General features: G+C 28.5%; 2 protein-coding genes across 8 annotated transcripts in view; one reads left to right on the plus strand and one right to left on the minus strand.

The window, feature by feature from the left end:
• LOC142327595 (uncharacterized) overlaps positions 1-21157 on the plus strand; it is a 30238-nt gene extending 9081 nt beyond the window's left edge. For 3 of the 4 annotated variants that reach the window (XR_012757021.1, XR_012757022.1, XR_012757023.1), the window contains 2 exons: positions 264-4072; positions 16780-21157. Coding sequence is in view for 1 of the 4 variants with exons in the window: in XM_075370782.1 (XP_075226897.1) it covers positions 1681-2148 (468 nt within the window). In the remaining 3 variants the exon portion in view is untranslated. Of the gene's footprint in view, positions 1-263; positions 6609-16779 lie in introns of those variants that run through there. The other variant, XM_075370782.1, reaches the window with a different exon arrangement.
• LOC142327594 (uncharacterized) overlaps positions 1-27603 on the minus strand; it is a 105071-nt gene that overhangs the window by 45562 nt on the left and 31906 nt on the right. The gene's annotated exons all lie outside the window — the stretch shown is intronic.

Here is a 27603-nt window from a genome sequence, read left to right on the forward strand (position 1 = left end):
TTAAACATTGCGATTAATTCGATATTTATAATTAATTTGTATTCTGTTGGTTTAATTTTGTCAAAAGTTTTGCGATGTGAATGATTTATTTTGTACTATTACCTAAGATTATTTATTTTGTTTTTGTAATTTAATTGTCTCAATGTGGATTTTCCCATATATAAAGAAAAAAAGATTTAAATATTGTTTCATAATAAACAATTTTGCCTATAAATCATGTGCAGCATAAATTTACATTAAAAATATTCAATTTAATTTTTCAGATTCAAAATTCTCTGGTGAATTCAAATCAGAAGTAAAGAAGTTTTAAATGTTTTCAAAAGAATATTAAAGATGTTTCAAAGTTCTACAAAAGATAACATAAAGATGTGTTACGATAATATTGTTGAAGGAATTGTTGATGATGTGTGGATAAAGTTGTTGAAATATTGGAACGGAACACAGATGAAATCAAAAGGATAATGACAAATTTTAAATTACATTATTTATTTTATAAGACAAAAAGTAAAGAAATATAAGGCTTGGTATGGATATCAAAATGATAAGACGATTGATTGACAGAGGTGGAAGTATTAACGATAGAGATGTAAGACATGTTTCACCATTATTACAATCTATAAAGAGTAAAAGAAATGTAAATTTCGTAAAGGAAATATTAGAAATGGGTGCAAATGTTAATGAAATATGTGACGATGTAAGAAATACAATATTACATATAACAGTAAGTAATTTTTGTAGTGGTGACGATATTGAAGTTATTAGATTGTTGATAGATTCAGGTGCAAATATAAATGCCCAAAATGATTCCCATGAAATACCTTTAACGAAATTACCATTGAATGCAGATGAAGATTTGTGGTTACAACTTATAAAGAGAAGACTACCTACGTACCGATGATTACGCGATGTTTTTTTCGATAAATGATATTGTTAACTAACATAGTATCTAAAACTACTAGAATTGGACAATTTTTAAATATACTTCATGATAATTGATTCCCATTAGATACAGTGCATAGAATATGTAATCGTCTTCTATATTTGGCACTATGTAATAACTGTTGTGCTGATTGTATTACAGAAATTATTCATAATGGTGCATATGATGATGAAACATTAATGGTGATGAAAATGATGGTATTAAACCATTAGTAATAGCTTTAAAGAATAATAAAGATAAGGAAATTATATTAGCACTTATTGATAACGGTGCAGATGTTAATGCCATTGATGGACATGGATTAACACCATTATTACATGCGATAAATAAAAATTATAAAGTAGAAATAATAAATAAATTGATAAATGTAGGTGCAGACATTAATAAATGTGATTCTGATGGAATTACTCCTTTAATGTATGCTATTAAAAATAACAATAATGAGAATATCGGAAGATTGATTAATGCTAAAGTCAATGTAAATGCAATGGATATATATGGCAGAACAAGTTTATATTATGCTGTTATGTATTGTAATAAAGATGTAGTTGATTTACTTCTTAATAAAGGAGCTGATATTAGTAAAATAACTGATGGTACGATCAGTTTTGGTTCAACATAGAAGTTGTGAAGAAAAGCAATGGTAAAATAAGTAATAAGTTCAGCCATAAATTTATCAGTGTTTCTATAAACAAGGATAAAATACCAATGCTGAGAACTATTTTCTTGAAACACCTATAATGAAATTACCATTGAATGCAGATGAAGATTTGTGGTTAGAACTTATAAAGAGAAGATTATACATTGTTGAAAGCAGATTTGTAAGGGATTCATTCTATCATACCTTCTTAACTAATGTAGCGTCTAAAACAAGTAGAGTTAAACAGGTTTTAGATATACTTAATTATAATCAATTCAGTACAGATACAATGAATAAAATATGTAATCGTCTTCTACATTTAGCGCTGAAGAATAATTGTTCTGCTGATAGTGTTATAGAAATCATACATAATGGTGCAGATGTTAATGAAATGAAATACCATGATGAAATTTTTAACTTTATCGCTGATGAAAATGATTGTACTAAACCATTATTAATAGCTTTAAAGCTTAATAGAGATAAGGAAATTATATCAGCACTTATTGATAATGGTGCAGATGTTAATGCCGTTGATGGACATGGATTAATAAGTGGAAATAATAAATAAATTGATAAATTTAGGTGCAGACGTTAATAAATGTGATTCTGATGGAGTTACTCCTTTAATGTATGCTATTAAAAATAATAATAATGATAATATCGAAAGATTGATTAATGCTGAAGCCAGTGTAAATGCAATGGATATATATGGCAGAACAAGTTTATGTTATGCTGTTATGTATTGTAATGATGAAGATGTAGTTAATTTACTTATTAATAAAAGAGCTGATATTAGTAAAATAAGTGATGGTTACGATCAGTTTTGGTTCAACATAAAGTTGTGAAGAAAAGCAATGATAAATTTATGGCTGAACTTATTACTAATAGAAACAAGAATAAAATAAGAGATGTATGTGGTCAAACATTTTTAATGTATGCAATAGAATTAAATATGAATAAAAATATTATTTATAATATGTTACATAGTGGGGCCGATATTAATGCAACTGATAACAAAGGATATTCACCTCTAATTTACGCTATAAAGTATGAATGTGATATCGATATCATTATTAAACTCATAGAACAAGGAGCTGATGTTAACGTAATCGATAATAACGGATTAACACCTTTGAAACATGCTCTTCATTCTCATATGTTTAAAGAAATAATACAAATACTTATTGATAATGGTGTTGAAATAAACACAAATAATGAAAATAATAATATACTTTTATTGTATTTATTAAAAGATGTTATATAATAAAGAACATGTGAATTTTGTGATTCAGAAAGGTGCTGATGTTAATATTTGTGATAACAAAGGTTTAACACCAATAATGTATGCTATACTATATGGTGAAAAAAGTATTATAACAGAAATTATATCTATATTAATTGAAAGTGGCGTACATGTAGATGCTGTTGATAGAGATGGTCATACAGCTTTATGCCATGCATTTTTTCAAAAAAAATGAATACGAAATTCTGATTTTACTATTAGATAATGGAGCAAGTGTTCGTAAATATTTGGCATATGGTGAAAGTGAAACACCTTTAATTAATGCTGTAAGATGTAGAAAACGTGTTGAAATTATAATTGAACTTTTATATTGTAAAGAAGATATTAATGAGAATGATAAACATCATACGTCATTTTTAAGTAAATTATATACTTTTAATGTTGAACTTGCCTTTTTGCTTATCTCTGATCATAAGGATTTATTAAAGAAAGATAAGTCATTGATTTTCAATATTTTTAAAAGTGTTTGGTGGATTTATTTTGAAAAAATATTTTTTTGTAGCGATTTAAATATAAATGATCTGGACGAAGTCCATCAAAGAAGACTGAACTACACTCGAGATAAAAAAAAAAATAGTTAAATTGATGAAAGCAGTTTTAGAAAAATGTTATGCTAAACTGACAGATTCTAAGTTGAATACACCACTTCATTTCACTGTTTTACCAGATGTTATCAATGTGTTAATTATATATGGTAATGCTGATGTTACTGCAAGAAATAATAGTGGAGAAATAACATGTCACAATGTTTTACAAAACAGGCGCTCTAATTATAGCCGAATTGTACCGTTTATAAAACATTTACTATGTACTTCCTGAAGAGTTGGATAGATACTCTCAAGTAAAATCAGATTATACTGATTTTATTAATGATTGTAATGTTGAATTAAATAAGATTTATCAATTTTTAAATTTTGTTGTAAGTTATCTGAACATGAAATGAATCTGATATCAGAATCTGGTAATTTTTGTGTTTACAATGATGAGCGAATTAAACAACTGTTCCCAATTTATTCTGATATAATTATTATGAAAATAAAAAAATGTAAGATCGATTTTAGTAAAAGATATTTAATAAATGCTTTAGAGAAATTAATTATATCAAATAGAATTATTAAATCGTATAATCCTAAGAAATATGAAGCTGATAAGAATAATTGTTGTACTGTTGAACATTCTGATAAGTTATGTGAGTGTGTTTTTCTTAATTATGACGTATTATATTTTATTTCTAAATATTTGTACGAAAGACATATTGTTAAGTTATTGCTTGCTTCATTATAGTTTTGATACAAAATAATTATTCATTATAAGATATATTGATCTATGGATCTTTTTTTTCATCAAAATACTTTGATGTAATTTCACTGAATATACATTCAGTGAAATTTTAATAATTATTCTAAAATATATCTAGTTTAGTGGCAAAATTTAAAAATAAATATCCTTTACTAAATAAGACAATTGGATCAAGAAACATAAGAGTTGCATTTAAATTGGTATGATGGCTGTAAACTTACCTCAAGTGATCAAATGTTGCCAATCAGAATAATTTTCTATTAGAAATAACTTTTTGTAGATAAAGTAGCTATATGTGATTTGATTTTCTGCTTATATTTATTAATAATTTTTTATATATATACATATACAAGGGTTATTTTTTTTCAAGATCCGATTGGTCATGAAATTAAAACCACAGTGAAAATAAAAAATTTTTTATTTGTAACAAGTACTTATATAGTTACGCTATTTTTCTACATAGTTGCCACTCCGATTTAGAAATTTGTTGTAGCATGGTACCAACTTTCCAATACCCTCGTCATAGAACGGAGCTGCCTGTGTTTTCCGCCATGTTTTCACGCTGGTCTGCAACTCGATGTCTGTGCCAAAATGTTGCCCTCCTAGCCAGCGTTTTATGTGAGCAAACCCTCCTAGCCAGCGTTTTATGTGAGCAAAGAGGTGAAAATCGGATGGAGCCAAGTCCGGGCTGTATGGTGGGTGATCTCAAACACTTCCCAATGAAAACACTGCAGGAGCTTTTTGTTACAGCTATAGTGTGCAGCCAAGCATTGTTGCCTGATACATTCCTCTCCGCTTATTCTGAATTGCCCTTTGTAGACGTTGAAGAGTCACACAGTATGAGGCTGCAGTGATGGTCGTGTCACGTTCCATGAATTTCACCAAGAGAACTCCATACATTCTCTGTTGGAGAAGGTTAGCTTGAACTTCTTTGATTTACTGGGAGAATGAGAATACATCCACTGTTTGGATTGTTCTTTTGTTTCTTCAGTTTTGAAATGGACCTGTGACGATTTTGTTCAAAAAATCTTCTTCTTTGTGGTAGCGCTGGAGAAACGTCAGGGAGGCGTCCATTCTCATTGTTTTGTGATGGTCGGATAGCATCTTGGGAACCCGTCTCGCACACAGTTTGCGGTACTGAAGACTCTCACTCACAATGGTGTAGAGAGCTGACCTTGAAATTTCAGGAAACGAATCTCTCAATACAGAAATTAAGAACTGATGATTTTCTCGAATTGCCTCATCCACTCGCTCAATGAGATCATCGGTTGACACTCGCTTCCTTCTCTGACTGCCTGCATCATGAACATCTGCACGTCCTGCTTTAAAGTTCCTGCACTGTTGTCTCACTTTACTGTCACTCATTGAATTTTCACCGTACATATATTACTTATTCGTCGATGAATTTCAGCTGCATTACACCCCTCAGCCTGAAGAAATCGAATTAACGCACGCACTTCACACTTGGCGGGAGATGCTATTGTTGTAGACATGTTTACGTGCTAGCTGCGTATTCAGAACTAATTGAAGTGACACAGCGTGACTGAAGGCCATACTAGAGACGCTGCGCAACACATATGTGCAAAGTTTCATCCAATCTTTGCGCTGGTTTTTATTTTACAACTGATCGGATTTTGAAAAAAATAACCCCCGTATATATATATATATATATATATATATATATAGAAAATGTCTTATTATTGTTTATATATTTATTTTTATACACACCAGCAATGAAAATATATTTTTGTAACATCTACAAGTTTTAATGAAAACTTTTTATTTTGAAAAAATTGTTGCATTTATTATCTAATTTGATCTCATTTTCATATTGATAATCATTTGAAAGAATAAATGCAAAAATTTTTAGATGAAACTTTTCCATCTTACAATAGTGATTTTGCTAATGTTGAATTGCCTTCAAATATCACAATGGCAATTAGTTTCTGATATAGTAAATAGTGCACAACCATTATGTCACATTATATAAGAAATTGTTTTTTTTCTTTGTTGTGTTTAAGAAGTTGTATTTTTCTGAAAAAAAAAAACAATGTATGGAGGCTTAGGGATTCATTACTCCACAATAAACTCATTTACAGAAAAAAATACCACATTTATTCCAAACGCATCATTAATAGATTTATGAAGCTCGTAGACAAATTTTTGTAAACTCTGCTGGTGTTTAGAGAATCTGTCATAGGTGCATAAAAGTTATGCAACACCCTTGACAGATTATTACTTAATTTGAATATTAAAATTATTAAATATGCAAATATAAAGATTATTCTTTGAGTTATGTTTTGATATAAAGTACCTATAATAGCAGTATTTCCCTTGATCAGTTGTAACTAAAATTAAATCCATATTAAGAAAGCATTGTATAAAATTTCATAAAAATCATTCATTACAATCGGAAAATATCAAGAAATAAATGATTACTAAAGTAAGTAAATTAGTCTTCTTTTCCTTTAATAATTTTCTCTTTCCTCATTAATTAAATAGTAATCGGTAATAAATAGAGCAGAAATTTTGGAGGAGATGCTGTTGGGTAAATACACATACAATTTCATTAAATGTCTTTCATCTTTTTTCAAGATATTTATTTTAATTGAAAAAATCCATAAAAGAGAGAAAATGGAGAGGGATAGTCAACTACCTACGTGAACCTTTTATTTATTTTGATGTTCTGAATCAGTCCCTTAAGTCTGGTCATCATCTGCTTGTACATGTAAGGGAACCCTGCTGGATGATTTTATAATTTCATGTAGCAAGAGAGATATTTCAATTTAAGTATAACAGTTAAAATATTTTATTTTAATATTAAAAATAAAATGTTTTACAATTCTTAACTGCAATAGTATTATCTTCTTTCCAAGTATAAAAAATATTCATGAAAAATTTCTCCTTAGTTGTCTAACTAGTTTGGTGAAAGAGTGACAGACATCACTAGGTTTTTATATATATATATATAAACCTAGTTCATTATGTTTCCATCAGATTAAGAATTATTTATTTGTGTACTTTTAAATGTTTTTCTTAAACAAAGAGCATCTTGTGATGAATTTTTTTCCAACAACGTTTTTCGCAGCAATAGTTTTTTGTTACTTTCGTGTGTGGGATGAGCTTAGAACTTGTCTGTAATTCCACTGTACTTTTTTTATAAAATTATATATAACACAAACTGCCAAAACTACATTGTCCACTTTTTCTGATTTTGATTGTGATCAGCAGTTATATATTCTGAACTTTTTCGTCAGTATTGCGAAATCATTTTCAATGACTTCTGACAATAATTAAATATGTGCTTTGTCATTTTGGTTTAACTGTTGCCCAGGTTACATCTCATTAAATATATTTTGAGTTTACAAACTGTGAGCAGTCTGGTTAATATTACACTCCATATATATATATATATATATATATGTATATATATGTGCGAATAATTGAGTAAATATCACGGGTAATGAGAGCACTGAGTTTGAATAGAAAATAGTTGGAAAAATCCAGTGAATGGAGTTCATTAGATGCATTAATAATGGCAACATGAGTATCTTGGCATGCCTCTTAATTTGATTAAACTGTAAATTTACTATATTTTTTCTTTATAAATTATGAACGCCATAAGTACATGATACATGTATTTTATCGAGGATTCATAGTTGTTACAATATGAAAGGAATCGAACCGAGATCAGCTGATCCAAAAGCCAGAATGCTAAAAATCTTAATTCAGCATTGAAATTCATTGTTTACTAAATATGTTATATAAAATCAGTAATACTGTGATCTTATATATACACATTTAACATTAAACATACTTCTACATTTTTTTTAAATGAATTTAATTGTGTGTTCTGAACCAATTCAGCATGGTTAGATTTACTCTAATCAGTCCTAAAATCTTCTTTCTTTCTTTTCAATCTTCTCCATAGCTGACTTCTTTCTTTTTGATAAATATTCTATAGCATATATTGCTTCCCATTTAACCACATAATAATGTCTTATTTTGAGATGAAACATTGTGTTTTTTATTATATGTATTTTGTATACGATAAGCTGTTTTTTTCTTGCTCTTTCCTTTAGAGATTCTGCAAGTTATTAAAATATGGAAAAATTTGGATGAGTTGATATATGTTTTGTATATATTTTGCTTTTATCCCCCAGGTATCACTCTATCTTTAATCATAACTTCTTTTCAATAGAAATCTATAATTTTACTTTACCGCCTACTTCCTTTAAAAGTTGTGTCTGTTTTTGTTGTCTCTTTGTCTTCTGAAAGAATCAAAATATATCATCTGTACTAAGCTGTTTCTGTATTATAATGAGCAAGATCTATCGTTCACACTATTAGTAAACTTAAAAAAGGAATTAATGTGATGTGGAAAAAGTATTTTATTAACACCAATACCACAAAATATCAACTAAATTCATACTTTTAATTATTGTAGAAAATATTTGCTAAATTATATTTACAGTGTTTCTAAAATGGTGGACTGGCTATACTTTTTTGGATCCTACTTGTAAACAAAAAATATCCTTAGGAAAAATAGCAATTTCTCCTTCAAAATCCCCCTTTTCTTTCTTTTTTCTGTTTAGCCTCCGGTAACTACCGTTTAGATAATTCTTCAGAGGATGATATGTATGAGTGTAAATGAAGTGTAGTCTTGTACATTCTCAGTTCAACCATTCCTGACATGTGTGGTTAATTGAAACCCAACCACCAAAGAACACCCGTATCCACAATCTAGTATTTAAATCCGTGTAAAAATAACTGGCTTTACTAGGACTTGAACGCTACAACTCTCGACTTCCAAATCAGCTGATTTGTGAAGACGTGTTAACCACTAGACCAACCCGGTGGGTTTCTAAATCCCCCTGACTGCCATTTTGTTATTTTTATATAAAGATTTATATCTTAAGTTCAGATAGAGGAATCACATTAATATTTGGGCAAAAATGAATTTTTTGCTTTTTTAAATTAGCAAAAATCAGAAATTAAATACCTTCGCAAGTTACAAAATGGCCGCATGTTTATTGTTCAATTCATTATATCTCCATAAATATTAGTTTTATCAAAATGTATGTTGTTTGCTAAAATATTAAGTCTTTTATTTTGAACAAAATTACATTTTATTTTTTTAAAATCTGTTAAATAGCAGAGTTATGACAGAAAATTGATTTAATTTTGTGTCTGTTTTCATGTCCTCCTCTGTACGTTAAATTAAATACTAAGATGTATAGAATATTATACATATTAAGAATAAATAAGATTTAATATTAAGTAATAATAAAACAATTAATATTATTTTTTCACTTTTGAATAATTTTACACAGCGACTATTACTGTTGATCATGTTAACAATGTAAAAATGAAGCTTCTTTCAACAGGAATGGTGTTCAAAAACTATCACAACTAGCATATCTGGAGCACAAGAATGCTTGTCGTACTTTCCAAAGTAGCTACCAACAAAGATTTTCCCGAACATAAGGGCAGTTATTTTGGTACTTACGTATTAACGCCACCGCAGCTACAGCTTTATTTAAAAACAAAGTAGTCAATCAGATTTTGGTGGAAAATGAACAGTCTCTTTATTAATTTTAATAAATGGTTATTTATATTTATTTATTTTATAAATATAATTTAACCTACGCTCGCTAACCTTGACTAATTAACATCATAATTTTTTGAGTATTTATTTAATAAATTCAGTAATTATTGCAATTATTTATTATTTAAATAATCAAAACACTCCTATTAATTAGTCAAGGTTAGTGAGCATAGGTTAAGTTTGGTTAAATTATATTTATAAAATAAATAAATATAAATAACCATTTATTAAAATTAATAAGAAGACTGTTTTGAATCTATGTTAAACTCTATATCGGCCCATTTTCCACTGAAATCCGATTGACTACTTTGTTTTTAAATAAAGCTGTAGCTGCGGTGGCGTTAATGTGTAAGTACCGTTATTTCTAATGACTATCTCTTGGGTCCTGTCATTCTACCAAATCGTTTAAATGGGAAAAATTATCTTGCTCTTTTAATTGAAAATCTTCCATATTTTTTGGAAGATTTCCTACCTCTACAATTAAGAAGAAATATGTGGTTTCACCATGATGGAGCTCCAACACATTTCAGTCGGTTGATATCAGATATCCTGCATGAAACTTGCCATGAAAAATTGGTAGGCTGTAGACGGACAGTGCCCTGGCCTGCCCGATCACCTGTCTTAAACTCTTCTAACTTCTACCTGTGAGCCATTTGAAACATTATTGTTTATTCAACCCAACATTGAGGATCTTCAACAAAGGATCCAAAATGAATTTCGAGAAATTAAGAATACTCTTGGAATTTTGGAACGGTTAAGACAATCTCTCAGAAAAATACTGGAGACTTGTGTAATTTCTAATAGTGGACACTTTGAACATCTCTTGAAACTTTTAACAATTGTTAACTGTTTAAGTATACCTAATGTTCTACAATAATTAACGTAAGATGATCACAGGTAATTTTTTTGTTTTTTTAATTATTAGGTCTATTATTTTGAAAAAATTATTACTTAATTTGATACTAATTTACAATACTAGAATTAACAAGAAATAAAAATAATTAATATTTAATCAAATTGAATGTAAGTGGAGAACATGAAAACAGACAAAATTACATCAACTTTTCCTGCCCCTACTCGGCTATTTGTTAACTAATTTAAAAAAATAAAACTAATATTAAAAAATATACAACCAATATTTAAGGAGATATAACAGATTGAAAAATAAACATAGCTACCATTTTGTAATTTGCAAAAGTATTTAATTTCTGATTTTTTGCTAATTTAAAAAATTTATTACCAAGACCCTTACCAAATAAATATTAATGTGATTCCTCTATCTGAACTTGAGATAAATTTTTATATAAAAATAACAAAATGGCAGATAAGGGGAGAACGAAGGAAAAATTGCCATTTTTCTTACGGATATTTTTTGTTTAGTTTTACAAGTAGAATCCAAAAAAGTATAGCCAGCCCACCATTTTAGAAACACTGTACATATAATTTAACAAATATTTTCTGTAATAATTAAAGATATATATTTACTTGATATTTTGTTCTATTGGTGCTAATTAAATACTTTTTCCACATCACATTAACCATTAACAACTTTTTTAAGTTTACTATTAGTGCGAACAATACACCTCACTCATTTTGTTGTGTATTTTCAGAAATTAAGCACTACTGAATCAAGCCGGAAGATTGAAATATAATACAGAAACAGCTTAGTACAAATGATATATTTTGATTCTTTCAGAAAGCAAAGAGACAACAAAAACATATATACAACTATTAAAGGAAGTAGGCAGTAAAGTCAAATTACAGTTTTCTTTTGAAAAGAGAGAAGTTATGATTAAAGATAAAGAGATACGTGGGAGATAAAAGCAAAATATATACAAAACATACATCAACTCTTCTAATTTTTCCATGTTTAAAATAACTTACAGAATCTCTAAAGAGAAAAGAAAGAAAAACAGCTTAACAGATACAAAATACATATAACAAAAAACACAATTCTTCCATGTCAAAATAAGACATTATTGTGTGGTTAAATGGGTAGCAATATATGCTATAGAATATTTATCAAAAAGAATGAAGTCAGCTACGCAGAAGATTGATAAGAAAGAAAGGAAGGAAAATTTTAGGACGAATTACAGTAAATGAGGAATACAAATTAAGAAGCAATATACAATAAAACTGAAAAGATAACACTCAAGAAAACAAAATAAATGTTATATTAAAAGAATGATAAAGATAAAAAAAAAAACTAGTGGCCTATAATGAAAAACAAAATCAAAGTTAGAGAGAAACATGGAAAAGTTTTTTTTTTGTCTTCAGTCATTTGACTGGTTTGATGCAGCTCTCCAAGATTCCCTATCTAGTGCTAGTCGTTTCATTTCAGTATACCCTCTACATCCTACATCCCCAACAATTTGTTTTACATACTCCAAACGTGGCCTGCCTACACAATTTTTCCCTTCTACCTGTCCTTCCAATATTAAAGCGACTATTCCAGGATGCCTTAGTATGTGGCCTATAAGTCTGTCTCTTCTTTTAACTATATTTTTCCAAATGCTTCTTTCTTCATCTATTTGCCGCAATACCTCTTCATTTGTCACTTTATCAACCCATCTGATTTTTAACATTCTCCTATAGCACCACATTTCAAAAGCTTCTAATCTTTTCTTCTCAGATACTCCGATCGTCCAAGTTTCACTTCCATATAAAGCGACACTCCAAACATACACTTTCAAAAATCTTTTCCTGAGATTTAAATTAATTTTTGATGTAAACAAATTATATTTCTTACTGAAGGCTCGTTTAGCTTGTGCTATTCGGCATTTTATATCGCTCCTGCTTCGTCCATCTTTAGTAATTTTACTTCCCAAATAACAAAATTCTTCTACCTCCATAATCTTTTCTCCTCCTGTTTTCACATTCAGTGGTCCATCTTTGTTATTTCTACTGCATTTCATTACTTTTGTTTTGTTCTTGTTTATTTTCATGCGATAGTTCTTGCGTAGGACTTCATCTATGCCGTTCATTGTTTCTTCTAAATCCTTTTTACTCTCGGCTAGAATTACTATATCATCAGCAAATCGTAGCATCTTTATCTTTTCACCTTGTACTGTTACTCCGAATCTAAATTGTTCTTTAACATCATTAACTGCTAGTTCCATGTAAAGATTAAAAAGTAACGGAGATAGGGAACATCCTTGTCGGACTCCCTTTCTTATTAGGGCTTCTTTCTTATGTTCTTCAATTGTTATTGTTGCTATTTGGTTCCTGTACATGTTAGCAATTGTTCTTCTATCTCTGTATTTGAACCCTAATTTTTTTAAAATGCTGAACATCTTTTTTTCTTCTCAGATACTCTGGAAGTTTCACTTCCATATAAAGCGACACTCCAAACATACACTTTCAAAAATCTTTTCCTGACATTTAAATTAATTTTTGATGTAAACAAATTATATTTCTTACTGAAGGCTCGTTTAGCTTGTGCTATTCGGCATTTTATATCGCTCCTGCTTCGTCTATGTTAGTAATTCTACTTCCCAAATAACAAAATTCTTCTACCTCCATAATCTTTTCTCTTTCTCTTTTCACATTCAGTGGTCCATCTTCATTATTTCTACTGCAATTCATTACTTTTGTTTTGTTCTTGTTTATTTTCATGCGGTAGTTCTTGTGTAGGACTTCATCCATGCCATCATTGTTCTATCATATATATATATATATACTATATAATCAGCAAATCGTAGCATCTTTTTCTTTTCACCTTGTACTGTTACTCCGGATCTAAATTGTTCTATAACTGCTAGTTCTATGTAAAGATTAAAAAGTAACAGGGATAGGGAACATCCTTGTCAGACTCCTATTACGGCTTCTTTATTATGTTCTTCAATTATTACTGTTGCTGTTGGTTCCTGTAAATGTTAGCAATCGTTAAAATGCTGAACATTTTATTCCAGTGTACATTATTGAATGCCTTTTCTAGGTCTATAAATGCAAAGTATGTTGGTTTGTTTTTATTATCTTCCTTCTACTGAAGGAAGATTAACTGAAGCCTAAAATTGCTTCTCTTGTCCCTATACGTTTTCTGAAACCAAATTGGTGTTCTAACACTTCTTCCACTCTCCTCTCAGTTAAGCTAATTGTTCTATAATTCTTAACATTTATCTGCTCTTTCTTTCTTTGGTAACATGACTATAACATTGTTTTTGAAGTCCTATATTACTGATCCTATTTTCAGTTCAAAACATGAAACAAGCATGATTCACTTCTGTTACCACATGATAAAAAAAAAGGAAGAATCATCGAGGGAAGCGAAATCTTAAACATCAGGCATCAGGCATAAGTATTCACTGGAACTCATTTGTCATTAGAAGACACTTCTATAAAGGACAATGACCAACACAGTCAGTGTGTCTTTATAACCATCTCAGCTCATATGCATAGTTTTTGTTGTCTGTTTGGGTTTGTTAGCTACTTTAAACAAGGGTCTTATTTTGTTTTAGAGAGGTTTAAAAACAGTCACCATTGAAATTTACCTATCAGTGGACCAAATTTACATGAGAAAGTCAAGTACTTTGCAAGACAGTTAGTTCAATTGCATCGATTTCAGAACTAGAGTTGGTTGGCTTAAGTTTAGATAGGCATGGAATAATTTTTAAAAATGTTCATAGTGCCAGTGTAAAAGAAGTTTGTAATACATGGATAAACAGTACGCTAAAAGAAATGATGAGTACATGCAACAAATCTGACATTTTTAACGCTGATGAAACTGGACTGTTTTACAAATATTTAGACAAAACTAACTTTTAAAGGTGATAAATGCCAAAGTGGAAATTGAAGTAAAGACCACATCACAGTTCTTTTAGGTGCAAATACGGTGGGGACAGAAAAGTTGAAACCTCTGGTAAATTGAATAATATTTCGCTAATGTTAAATCTTATCTATTCAGTATGAAGCCAATAGAAAAGCATGGGTTTACTAGTGAAATCTTTGAAAAATGGGTCTTTGAGAAACAGAAAGATGTTCTATTTCTTGTCAACTGCCCAGCACATCCAAAATCATTGTTGTCAATAAAATGCATAGTCTTATTATATAATAACTTTTTCCTGAGTCAAATTTTTTTATTCCTTGAATATTCAAGTTATAGCAAATATGTTTCTTGTTAAATATTGTTAAGAAATCCAGTAAAATAAAAATTGATAGAAAAAATCTATTTGAATAGTATTTAATTTTTTCAATTAATGTATTAGTTTTTTTTTTTTAATTCCCTAGTCCGAATTAGTAGTCCAGTTGTTGGAGATCTGGAAAATTGGCACCCCACTGGATTATCTTATTACTTGATTTGTGAATTTTGGGTTTTTAAGTTCATTTAACTTGTGTTCTGTCATAAAAAAAATTGTTTTTAATTCTGTTTCTGTTTTTAAGTTCATTTAACTTGTGTTCAGTCATAAAAAAAAATTGTTTTCAATTCTGTTTAATTAATACCAACTTATTAAGCTGTGTGTGAATGATAAATGGTCAATATGGTTGGGTAAAAGTGCTGTTTTGAAAGTTAAGCGATGACTGAAATGTGTGTAATTTTAACCTCTTTTACATTTTAATAATCTCTGGTTGATTTGTTGTTAATTGCATTGGGTTTCATATTTGAATATTATTAGGTAAGCAATTAGGTAAAAAAGAGACCCAATACAGAGTAAACACATTTTTGACATAAAATTTTATTATAAAATTTAATTCTGTATTTACATTAAAAAAATTGAATATATTACTAAAGATATTTGAAGTAATTGTACTAGGAGCCACCTGACGCAAAGTGTTTTCAGTTACTTTAGTTTTTTATTGTGAATGTTTGTTTTCACTTATTGATAGTGTTGGACTTAATTAATCCTTCAAATAACCTAAGAAAGAAATTGCAACTAGACAGATCTGGGAAACACTTACTGTCCGCTGGCAACAGTAAAAGCTGAAAGAATGTGTGCTAATGAGTTGGAGTTGTTTATGTGCAACACATTGTTTCTTCATCTCGATGTAAGAAGACTTTTTTCCTCACAATCTGTTAATAAGGTATAGAATTGTTTGAAAATTGTACAGAACACTTTTATATTGACGGTACAGTAAAAACAATTGCCCTTCTATACAGAAACATCAGGAGTTTCATTCACTAACCTTGATAAATGAAATCATGCCTCAATCTGACAAAAAATATATTGTTGGGTCTATCTGTCCATTGGCAATGTTTTTGAGAAGCTGATCCACATTAATTAAGATATTTCAATTTGTTCTCATATATTGTTGCACGATAAGGTTTCAAATATAAATTGTGAAGAATCTTAAGGCAAAATAAATGTTTTAAATTGCTTTATTGTGTCACTATTATATAAATTTTTTGGTCTGACAAATCCTTTTTCAAATATTGGCTATGACCTCTGGAGTAATTAAAGAAGGCCATTTATTTCATTGTGCAATTTGAAATGGGATTCCATAATTGAGAATGTGTTCCATTTAATGTCTTCCTAGAAAGGATTCAACAACAGTAATTTGCTTCCAAAATAATAACTTATTCTTACTCAAGAAACAAAACTTATTGCACTGAAGCATGAATAGTTTACAACTGACAGCAGTAGATTAGTCATAACATACACAACCAATAATGGTGCTAACTGGAGTACAAGCTCTTAATTCGGTTTTTAAGTTTCTTACTGTATGTATGTAAGTATATATATTAGCACTTTTGCAATGCGCTTCATCAGTTTGTATACACAGTTCAATTGGGGGATATATCCTGTTGTTTTAGCCTATGTTGTAAGAGATTACAATGACTGCTTTCCTTAATGGAGGGCATTATGTTTTGGGTACCTTTAGCACAAACATTCTGTACATAAATAAAATGTGTGGGTTTGTAGATCTGATCAAATGAATATAGAAGTAAAATATATTCACCAGTTATAAATTTGCTAAATAGTTAGTCTTGTAATTGAAATATTTTTATATTAATTCATAAGTTATCTTTTAATTTAGTTATTTTTAATTTACAGGTTACCCTCAATAAAGGAACCTACATGGGAAGTACCAAGAATTGTATTACTTGCAAGAGATGTGTAAATAATTCTGTACATCATGGAATTATAAAAAAAATCCAGTGTGCGTACAGTGATGTTACAATAGAAACTTTAGTTGAAAATATAAGTAGTGAAAACAAGTTACCTATGCAAAAAGGAAAAAAATTGGTTTGTGAATATTGTAATAAAAGATTCAGCTGTAATTATTTAAAGAGACATATTTTAACTTTTATGCTAAAGAGAAGAAAAAAAATTGTCAAAAGTCTCTTATTCATGATGATATAAAACGCACCTTATTACCCATAACAAGAAAATTATGTTTAAGTTTTCTCAAGAGACATTTAATAATAAATTCCATTTAAAGAGACATCTTAATATACATACAAAAGAGATAAATTATATTTGCAACTTTTGTCATAAGTCATGTCATAGTAAATACCAATTAAAGAGACATCTTAATTTTCATACAAAAGAGAAATTTGTAACTTTTGTCAAAAGCCATTTTACATTAACAGTTTAAAGATATTAATAGATCTTAATAATATTCATAGAACAGAGAAAAACCTTTTTTGCAACTTTTGTCCAGTCTTTCAGTGAGATATATAATTTAAAATTGCATTTAAATATTCATACAAAAGAGGAAAATTATGTTTGCAACTTCTGTCAAATGTCATTTAATCACAAATACAATTTAAAGAGACATATTATTAATATTCATACAAATGTTACAAATTATATTTGTAACTTTTATCATAAGTCATTTAATCAAAAATACTATTTAAAAACGCATAATGTTCATTTAAAAGAGGAAAATTATGTTTACATTTAAATATTCATACTAAACAAGAAAAATTAGATTTTTAATCTTTTAAAGACTTTTAATCGTCTTTAATTTAAAATTGCATGCTAATTAACACCCCAAAGAGAAAATTATTTATGTAGATTTTGTTAAAAGTCTATCACAGTTTGTATTAATTTATTTTGATTTATTTTAAATTTATTTTTGTTTTATTTATTTTTATGAATGTAACTTTCGTAACTTTTATGAAAGTATAAATTGTGAGAAAATGTAAAAAATTGTTAATTTTTTTACCAGACAAGGTAATTTTTACCAGAAGAGATATAAACACAGGCGAACTTATGAATGTACATACATTTGGAAATTTCTATTACTTTTTTGGTATATGAAGGGCATCTTGAAATGTCAACATATGCAAAAACAGTAATACTCAGATTTTTATAGTAAAAATTGTTAATATTGAATTAATTGTTGAAATGGAGATTGTTTTACTTGCTTCAGCAAGTAAACATTTATGTAGACATAGCATTTATTCCATTTCTTTTGTATTATTGTACAGAGTGATAATACTATTCAACATACTTTTATATTAGTATATCGATAAGCAATCAAAAGGTTTTTTGATTTAAATGTCAACTCCCATGTGTACTACATATTGTATACACTAAACTTGGGATTGTAACTAATCTGGTTGGATTGTATAAAATAACGTCAAGTTATAGAAGGCAGTTGAATGTTTTGATTGTTGTTAGATAACAGACATGTAGGTGGTAAGATAAAAATGGATAATAAAATTAGTGAATGGTTAGAAATGAAGTGAACTGTGTGACATGAGTGATGAGTCAGAAGGAGAGGAATCTAATGAACAGAGTGATTTATTTGGCAGTGATGCAACAGATGAAGATCCAGATTTGCAAGTAGACTTTGAAGAAGGCAATTCTTCAGATTCTAATGATGAATTGTCATTTAAAAATGCAAAATAAAAAAAGGTCACACAAAAGGTAAAAATAGAAAAAGCAGTACACTTACTGCTTACAGTCAACATCAATTCCTAATAATCCAAATACTCTTAGGCCTAATGATTTTTCAAAAAGCCCTAGTTCAATTAAAATGGCAATGATGATGATGATGATTTTGGTCTACCTAGAGCAAATAGCCCTATTCCTGATGTGATATGGGGTGACGTAAATGGAGACCTCAATTATGAAAGAGCTACAGGACTTCATCCAATTATACCTGCAGAACTTAAGAGGTACAGTACTTAAGATAATAGTTCTTGAAACAAATAAATACTTGTATATTGAACAGAAGTTAAAAATATTCTTCAAGAAAATATGAGGTTCTCTCCTTGCAAACCAAAGTATTTTTTGGAATATGTATGTGGATGGGTTTGAACAAAAAAATCCTATAAGAAACTATTTTAGTACAAATCCTCTTTAAAAAAGGAATTTCATGTGGACTCTCTAGAACAAGGTTTGAAAGTCTCCTAAAATTATTACACTTTTCTGATAGCTAACAATGTCCTCCAGAGGATAGATTGTATAAAATAAACCCACTAGTTGTCTTTTGAATATTAGATTTCAGAAGGCTGTGGATACACAAAAGTGTATCCACAAAGTGTATCGACGAGGCTGTTTCTTTTCGAGGACATTAAAATTTAAGCAGTACTTGCCAGGGAAATGACAAATGTGGATTAAAACTTTTAAGCTGTATTTAGAAGGCATTTATGATGGTAAAGATTGTTATTCGTTCCTGCAGGGTAACAGACACCACTGCAACTCAAGTTGTCCTGAGATTAATCAATCCTCTTAAACCAAGGTTGAATTCTACGTGTAAATAACTTTTACACAAGCATACATTTAGCCAGTGACCTAAAAAAAAAAAAGGTTCCCTTGTTGGGTCACTAAGAAGAAATAAACACAACAGCAAGGAAATTGTAGAGAAGATTACAAAGGGGAGAAATGACAGTTGTACAAAAGTTATTGCTGGGAAGTGGGTGAATAAGAAAGAGGTTTTGTTTCTGACAACTGTCAGCCACAAGTGGGAAAAGAGAAAAGAGGTCATGAATTAAACTATCTACAATACGAACTGAAATCTTTTACAGATGTATCTGATCAAAAAGGTGCTTACTTATAGTTCCTGCATGAGAAAATCTGTAAAAACTCACACTATGCATATCACAGAAATTGCCATTTACTAAAAAGTTAATGGCGAACTGCCTAATGAAATTCAAGAAATAAAGCGATCCTATTGATGAACATACAAACAATCAAGTTGTACATAGTATAAAATATACCTAGAATCAGTTTGTATTTAGTTAATTATTACAGTATAAATAATTTTATCAAATTATATGTGAATTATAATATTTGTGTACCACATAGTACACACGATCCAAGTATATTTTCATCCAATTTTATTATTATGAACCACATGTACCGGAAATGAATACATGCTCAAAAAAAGCACTAAAATAATTAAAAACAGAGGTAAAATATTATGAGAAGATATAATGGCCTTGTCTGTTGGGTTAAGTCCTGTGAAAACGACCTGGGAGCTGAGCTAACAACATGTTATACATAAATATGTCATACGTAGTTCTAATCAAGAAACGTGCTTGTTCTAATTGAAAGGCTGTGGTGAATATTATAACTTGTTTAATACAAATATGTGACAAAACAAGTGAATAATAAAAAATTCTATAAATTCCAAATTATAATTAATAAAAAAATCTATTCGTTGTAATAACATGAATGTAATTCTCAATCAGAGTTTCACAACCAATAACTTAAATTGTCTGCTTTTATTAAAAATATTTTATATTGATGGATCAAGTTTTGTCACATGTGCTACTTAGCTCAATGACATTACATTTTTTTTATAAATCATTAACACTGGGCGTGGGATTCCTTAATCAGAGATAATGGGGTTAGGATTCTCATTTTTGTCCTTTGTTTTTTGCTGTTTACACGGTAGATTAGGAACCTTACTTTTTTGTAATGTACAGCTGAGATTCCTGACTAGTTTTAATGGGAATTCGTTTTCCACTTAATTACAAAAAAATTAAATCTTTAAAAAAACAGGTACCATGTTTTTAATTGCTTTGATGCACGCTTGCGCAGAGTTCAAGCAGACAAAAATAGTTATGCTTACCGTGCTCATCCGTCCTTCAGGCATTCAAATTTAAAGTCATTCTAAAAACCTATTAATTTATCTTCGTTCTTGTACGTTGGAATTCAGTGATCGGTAATTTCTGTAATCTTTTCTGCACTTTTATAGAAACTACAATGGAACATGTAAAGTTTCCTTCTGGTTCCAATTCGAGAACTGTAGATAAATGGGGACTTCCACAATATCGTAACAAATCAATTATCAATATCCTCTGTGCGATAATATTATTGTTTATCGAATTTTATTCCTGTCTTTTTTTTTATGATTTTATCTGTTTTACATAATTCTGGTGAAGAATTTTCAGAAATAAGTATAAGTTAAACATACGACACATTATCTCACAAGTGAATGAATTTAAATGACTAATGATTTTAAATTATTTTAAAAGCGATAGATACTATTTTTTTTTTAAATTAATATTATAATTTTTTAAAAATAGTGTCATCATAATACTAAAGTCCATGATTTCACAATTTTTTCCTTATCTTATTTAACTGAACGAACAAAACTTTAAGCCCTTGACTCTGACGTTAATAATAAGAACATAAATAAAGGGTTTAATGCGACAAATTCAAAAAATTAATATTTTTCCATCAGTAAATGCCTAACTGAAGAATAAATCTGAAAAAATTAAACAATACCATATTGGTACATTGCATGACTCTCTCCGAAAACATTTATTTGCCAATCATAAAAGGCTGAACCCAATTATAATTATATAATTTTTTTTAAATTCTAATCGGTTAACTTTTTTCATCTAGACCTCATTCCACGCCTGATGGATTCAAACCCAGAACCTTCCAAAAGAAAACCGCTGTGGCTTAGAGGTCCACATAAATAACATATCTAATGATATAGTCAGAATATTAGATATAAATGTTGACATTTATTAACTGCACGTGACATTCTAAGTTGAATTAAAGGCTGTTGAAATTCTGTTTTATTTTATATTAATGAGCTGACTAAATTAAGAAAAATTTTTTAAATACAGTAAAAAAATTAAAAATAATAAATGGTCTTAATTCGTTAGAAATACAACAAACAAAAATAAAATCTATAATATCGTCATTTCTGTTAAATATTTATTGAATTAAAAGTGTAATATTTAACAGTGTAATAATAGCCTTGTATTAAAAATTTAACGTGCATCTGAAGTTTTTTTTTAACTGAAAGTATTATGAATACTCACCCCGTTTGGGAGTCGAGCAAATCTCGACCAAAAACTCAAACTGGGAATCTTATTACCAGTTAAATGATTACGCTCTTGTCACAACTTTTCTTTCTCATAAAAAAATCTGATTTGGACACCACACGACTTCCTTTTACATACACTTTTCATTAATAACTTATTGTTTATAGTAAAAATATTTTTACAAACAAAAGTTAATAATTATTAATAGATCAATAAATTTAAGTTAAAAAAAAATGTATGTATATGAAGTCGGATTTGAACCGACATGCACATGGTTACAAAATCGACACGTTCTCACTTAGCGATATGAAACGAAACTAATATAAAATGCTGATACGGACAGTACAAAAAGTGATGCACAATGTGATCTCCACAACAATGCAATCGTGCAACTGTCCATTTTATTAAAGAATTGGAGGATCGTATCTCACTTTCAAATGATATAAGTTTATAAAAATGATATAAGTGCAGCAAAACATGTGTACATGTAACATGTAATTTAAATGAAGTGCAGCAAAAGATGTTCCTTAAGGACACATTTTAAAAAAATGATCTCAATTTTTAAAAATTGTAAATAATCTGCGAAAAAATCTTCCCAGAGTTTCTAATTCTAAAAACAAATTTTTGTCAGAAGGACGTTTTTGCATATCAGTACGTGAGTATATTGGCCTGTGTTTGGTCCGATATCTCGGGACCTCGTGGGCAGATTATATTTAAACTCTGTATATTATATTATACTCTGTATATTATATTTAACCTTCAATTGGGAAGAATATATTAAATTTTTGCAGTAATTTGAAAAAAGGGATAAGGTATTTTGGCTGAAATAAAATTTCAAATCTTTATTGAGGGAAAAAATGTCTTTTACAAAACTAAAAAAAAATATAAAATATTAAATAAGGTAAATAAAAATATTTGGGGAAGAGGAATGAATCCGCAAAAAATGGTTTTATTAAAAGAAAATATTTATATTCGTATAAAGTCTTGCCCATCAAACTCCAACGCTCTAGTAAAAGAAAACAATTATTTTGAATTTTCTTTTAAATTTAAATCCATGTCCGTAAGATTTTGATCGCATTTAAAAATTAAACACCTTAGTTTTTTAATAGTCCTTGCCTGTTTAGCAAGTTTTTTTTTTTAATTTTCACCCCTTTCCCAGAAAATTACAACTTTATTTAGAATTATGGCTGTATGTTTGTATTTTTTAAACAATTTTAAAAAGTTTCTTTATAATATCAGCATTTAGAGATTTTCTTAAAAATTAATTTTACCTGAATCCCCTTTCCCTTTGATTATGGGAGCCCCAAAAATTAAACAAATCTATTCGTATTTGAAGAACACAAAACAGTAGTCTCAAGTTCTCTACAAGTGTAGAAACTTTTTTTTTGTATTTATTTATTATAAATAGGTATTCATAAAAAATCTGATGTAGACACCACATGATTTAATTGTACGCCTATTAAATTACATATATAATTTTATTTCATTAATAAAATATTTTTTTATTATTGAATTATTATTTATCGTAAAAATATGTTACAATCTGAGGTTAATAATTATTAATAAATCAATTTTAAATTAAAAAATAAAGTTAAAAAAAGCGAGAAGATGAAGTATGATTTGAACCGATGTGCCTTCCCCTTGTAAGATCAAAATATTTCATTAATTAAAATTTTTTTTTAGTTGTAACTCTGGAACCAATGAAAATAAGAACCGCTTATGATTGAAAATCATAAGCGGTAAATCATTAAGTCCTAAGTCCAAATTGTTAAGTCAATTTCAATCAAAAAGGGAGATTTCACAACTAGATGTTACAACAGTCCTAACCCCAAAATTTCAACATCATTGTTTTTGAGTTATGCGAAATACATTTCACTCTACTCCCGAACGGGGAGTCCATAATATTTAAAGTAAAAAAATTCAGATGCTTTAATTAAACTTTAAATCGAAGGATATTACACTTAACTAGGTATTTAACAAAAATGATTCAGCGACAATGTTAGTTTTTCCTTATTTCAATGAGCTCATTTTAAAAAAAAAAAAAAAAAAAATTGAATTTCAACAAAATTTAATGCAACATAGAATGTCACATTCAGTTAATAAATAATTATCAATCTTATCTTAAGATTTATTTCTTACAATATATTTCTGGTAATGTCACTAGAAATTTGATATTTATTTGGACATCTAGGTCATAGTTGCTTCTTTCTGGAAGGTTCTGGGTTTGAATCCTAGTTTTCATTTAGTGATTAATATATTATAAAACTCAGAGATTTAGATGACAAAAAGAGGCTGATACCAGATTACAATTATATAATGTTAAATCTCTGAGTTTTATAAAATATTAATCACTAAATGAAAAGTTATAGTATATTTTAAAATGATTTAAAAAATTGTAATCGGGTATCAGCCTTTTTGTCATCTGTGGAAATAAAATTTTTCAGGGAGACATGCGATATACAGTTACGGTAGTATCTATAAATTTTTTTGAGATTTTGAGATTTATTCTTCAGTAGGCATTTACAGACTAAAATATTTGTTAATATTTTAGAAATTAGAAAGGAATTACAGGATGCCTTTAAAGGCATTTTGCAAATTAGGGACATAAAGGACAGTAGGAAAGGTCTTGCCGTACCGGATGACAGTCATTTAAGAATCTGTCGTTAGTAAAAGGCTGGAGGTCAAGGTCCATCAGAAATATAAAAGGAGGCCTGGAATCTGTTTAGGATGAGGCATCAACCTCACTCCCAAATGTGCATCAGAGCAAAGACAGAAGGGTATGTTTTTGGATTATTAAATTTGTAAATCTGCTTCTTGATTTTGAATTTTAATCAAAGTAATTCAGGAGAACCGAGTAAATTGAATTGTAGGACAAAACTGTCGTCGTTGCAGTCAGCACTTGTTTTGTTGGTGTGAGGATAGTAATTTTTGGCGTTTTAAGACAATCAAAAATGATGTGTGCGTGTATAGTCTAATTGAAATAAGATAGGTTTTTTACGAAAATTCTCTAAAATTCCCTTCGGTGTTAGGAAAGGCGCAGACCTAATATATCCCCATTAATAAAAAAATATTATTTCTGGAAATTAATTTATTACCAAATTCGTTTTATGTACGAATAACTCAGAATAAGAATTTAATTGGCATCAATGAAATATTAATGTGTTATTCGTACATAATAGTACAAATTTTTTTCTTCCTTAACTAAAAAAAAAAAAAAAAAAATTTTGTTATTTTCAACTACATTGACAATTCTGATGACGTAATTTGTTTTTATAAAATATTTTAATAAAGGTAAAAGCAAAAAAAAAAATCGATTTGAAATTAGTTCCTTCTTTTTATTTTAAATTCAAACATATATTTTAATGAGATTATTTATTGAAGATTACTAAGTTACGTCAGGAGGGATTCATTAGATTGATTAAACAACTGTAATACCATTGACCAATCAGAAACACAGAAAAGTAATTAACTTTTTCAATTCTTATAACAAAGTTGTTTGTCTATTCTTATAACAAAGTTGTTTGGATTAGATACGTCATGAGGGAGTCGTTTGAGTCTATAACAAGTAGTAAACAACTCTATATGATTGACCAATCAGAAACACAGAATAGCAATTCTGTTTTTGAATCTATTAACGTCATACACATAGTCGAAATCATTTACCTGTGAGCATCTCGTTTGTGTGGTAACTTTGAACTACAGTCTAGAAAGGAAAACCACCAAATTTAGGACATTATTTAAAGTGAGGGAACATTTATTTTATTGTATACAACATAGATATTTTTTTTAATATATCTGTTTTAAATTAAACATTTCTTTCCTAATTTACAGTTTAATGAAAATTAAAATTTAACACGATTTTTTAAGCACATTACTACAATTTATATGATTTTTTAAGCACATTACTACAATTTATGATTTTTTTTAATTTAAATCTACTGTAGATAAATAATAATCTTCTATTTTACAAAATTTGTTTTAATCAAAAAAAGAGGTGGGTGATGATTTTTGATATGGATACATCAATATGACTAAATATAAAAATATGACTATTTTTTATAAAATAAATTACAGATGAATTTTATGTATAAATTGAAATAAATTTTATTCTGGAAAAAAGTAAAAGACGAATATTTTCAATAATTTTATAGGAATTGCCCGATTTTTATATTACATCTAGATGCATTATTTGTATTAATAGTAATTGTAATTTATATGTATTGAATACATGTTTTTTCTTGTGCTTCACTAACTTTAAATGGTCTACTGAGTACAAATACCTTAGTACAATGAATATCTAGCAGGAACTATCAATTTTTATTGTTTGATGTATCAAATACTTTATTATTGCTGAAACAGGAATATTTTTTTAGAAACTGTATTAAAAGAACTTATTTTGAATTAGGAATGTGCAGTTGTATATCATAATATATATATCACACTTATTCTTTTATATTTCTATTTGTTATATTTTATATTTCTATTTACTATTTCCACTGACTGTTTTTCACAGTATCCTTCATCTTCAGTCTGTATTAAATTCTATTCTTATTATATTACTTTTTTTAATGATTTCTCTTTTATCATAAATTATGTTATGTATTGTGAAATTTTAAATGATATTGAACATAAATGTATCTAAAAAAAAAAAGAATATAAATCAGTTAAAAAGAATGAATTATAATTTAATACAAACTGAACTGCAAGATCTAATTACTATGTTTAGGTGATTTATATTTCGCATAATGTTAAATTTACATAATTTACACACACACACACACACACGCCAACCACACACACACACACACACACCCCCACCCACCCCACACACACACACACCCACTGATCCCCAAGTGTGCAATCAAAATAAAATTTATAAGCTGTTTTTATAGATTCATAATTAATACTTTGAGATTAATGCATAAATTCACCTCTAATGCAACAATAATTAATTGCCTGGATGAACACGACACACAGTATAGACAATTGAAGCTAGACTGAATAAGATTTTAAGCACTGTTGTAGGCAACAACAGATGTCTGTATGATATCATACGTGTCTACTAAGCATGTTTGCATATTTTTAAAGTAAAAATACAGGAATTATTCTTAATTGTAAAGAGTAGTTGATTAACTATTTACGATTTATGTAAAACCTTTACATAGCAACACAATTTCAATAGCATATTTAACATCAGCACTCTAATTACAGTGAGGAACATAGGTTAGATACAAACTTTGTGTTGACAGTGTTATTTCAACATTTGACACAATGTTTTATTTACATTTAATAAAGCATTTAGATTAGAAGAATTTAGTATATAATGCTTAGTCACTAATAGGAACTATCAATTTTTATTGTTTGATGTATCAAATACTTTATTATTGCTGAAACAGGAATATTTTTTTAGAAACTGTATTAAAAGAACTTATTTTGAATTAGGAATGTGCAGTTGTATATCATAATATATATATCACACTTATTCTTTTATAGTTAGTATACTTTTCAGATTATAATTGTGTTATCTCTGCAGTACAACAATCTGAATCTCAACAATTTTCATTATCTACATTGTTGAATTCTTATTTCTGTAATTCTTTAGAAAATAAAAGCCAATTATCACTTAAAAATTTATTTT

Source organism: Lycorma delicatula, chromosome 7 (assembly GCF_047948215.1).
Source record: "Lycorma delicatula isolate Av1 chromosome 7, ASM4794821v1, whole genome shotgun sequence".
Taxonomy (NCBI): Eukaryota; Metazoa; Arthropoda; class Insecta; order Hemiptera; family Fulgoridae; genus Lycorma; species Lycorma delicatula.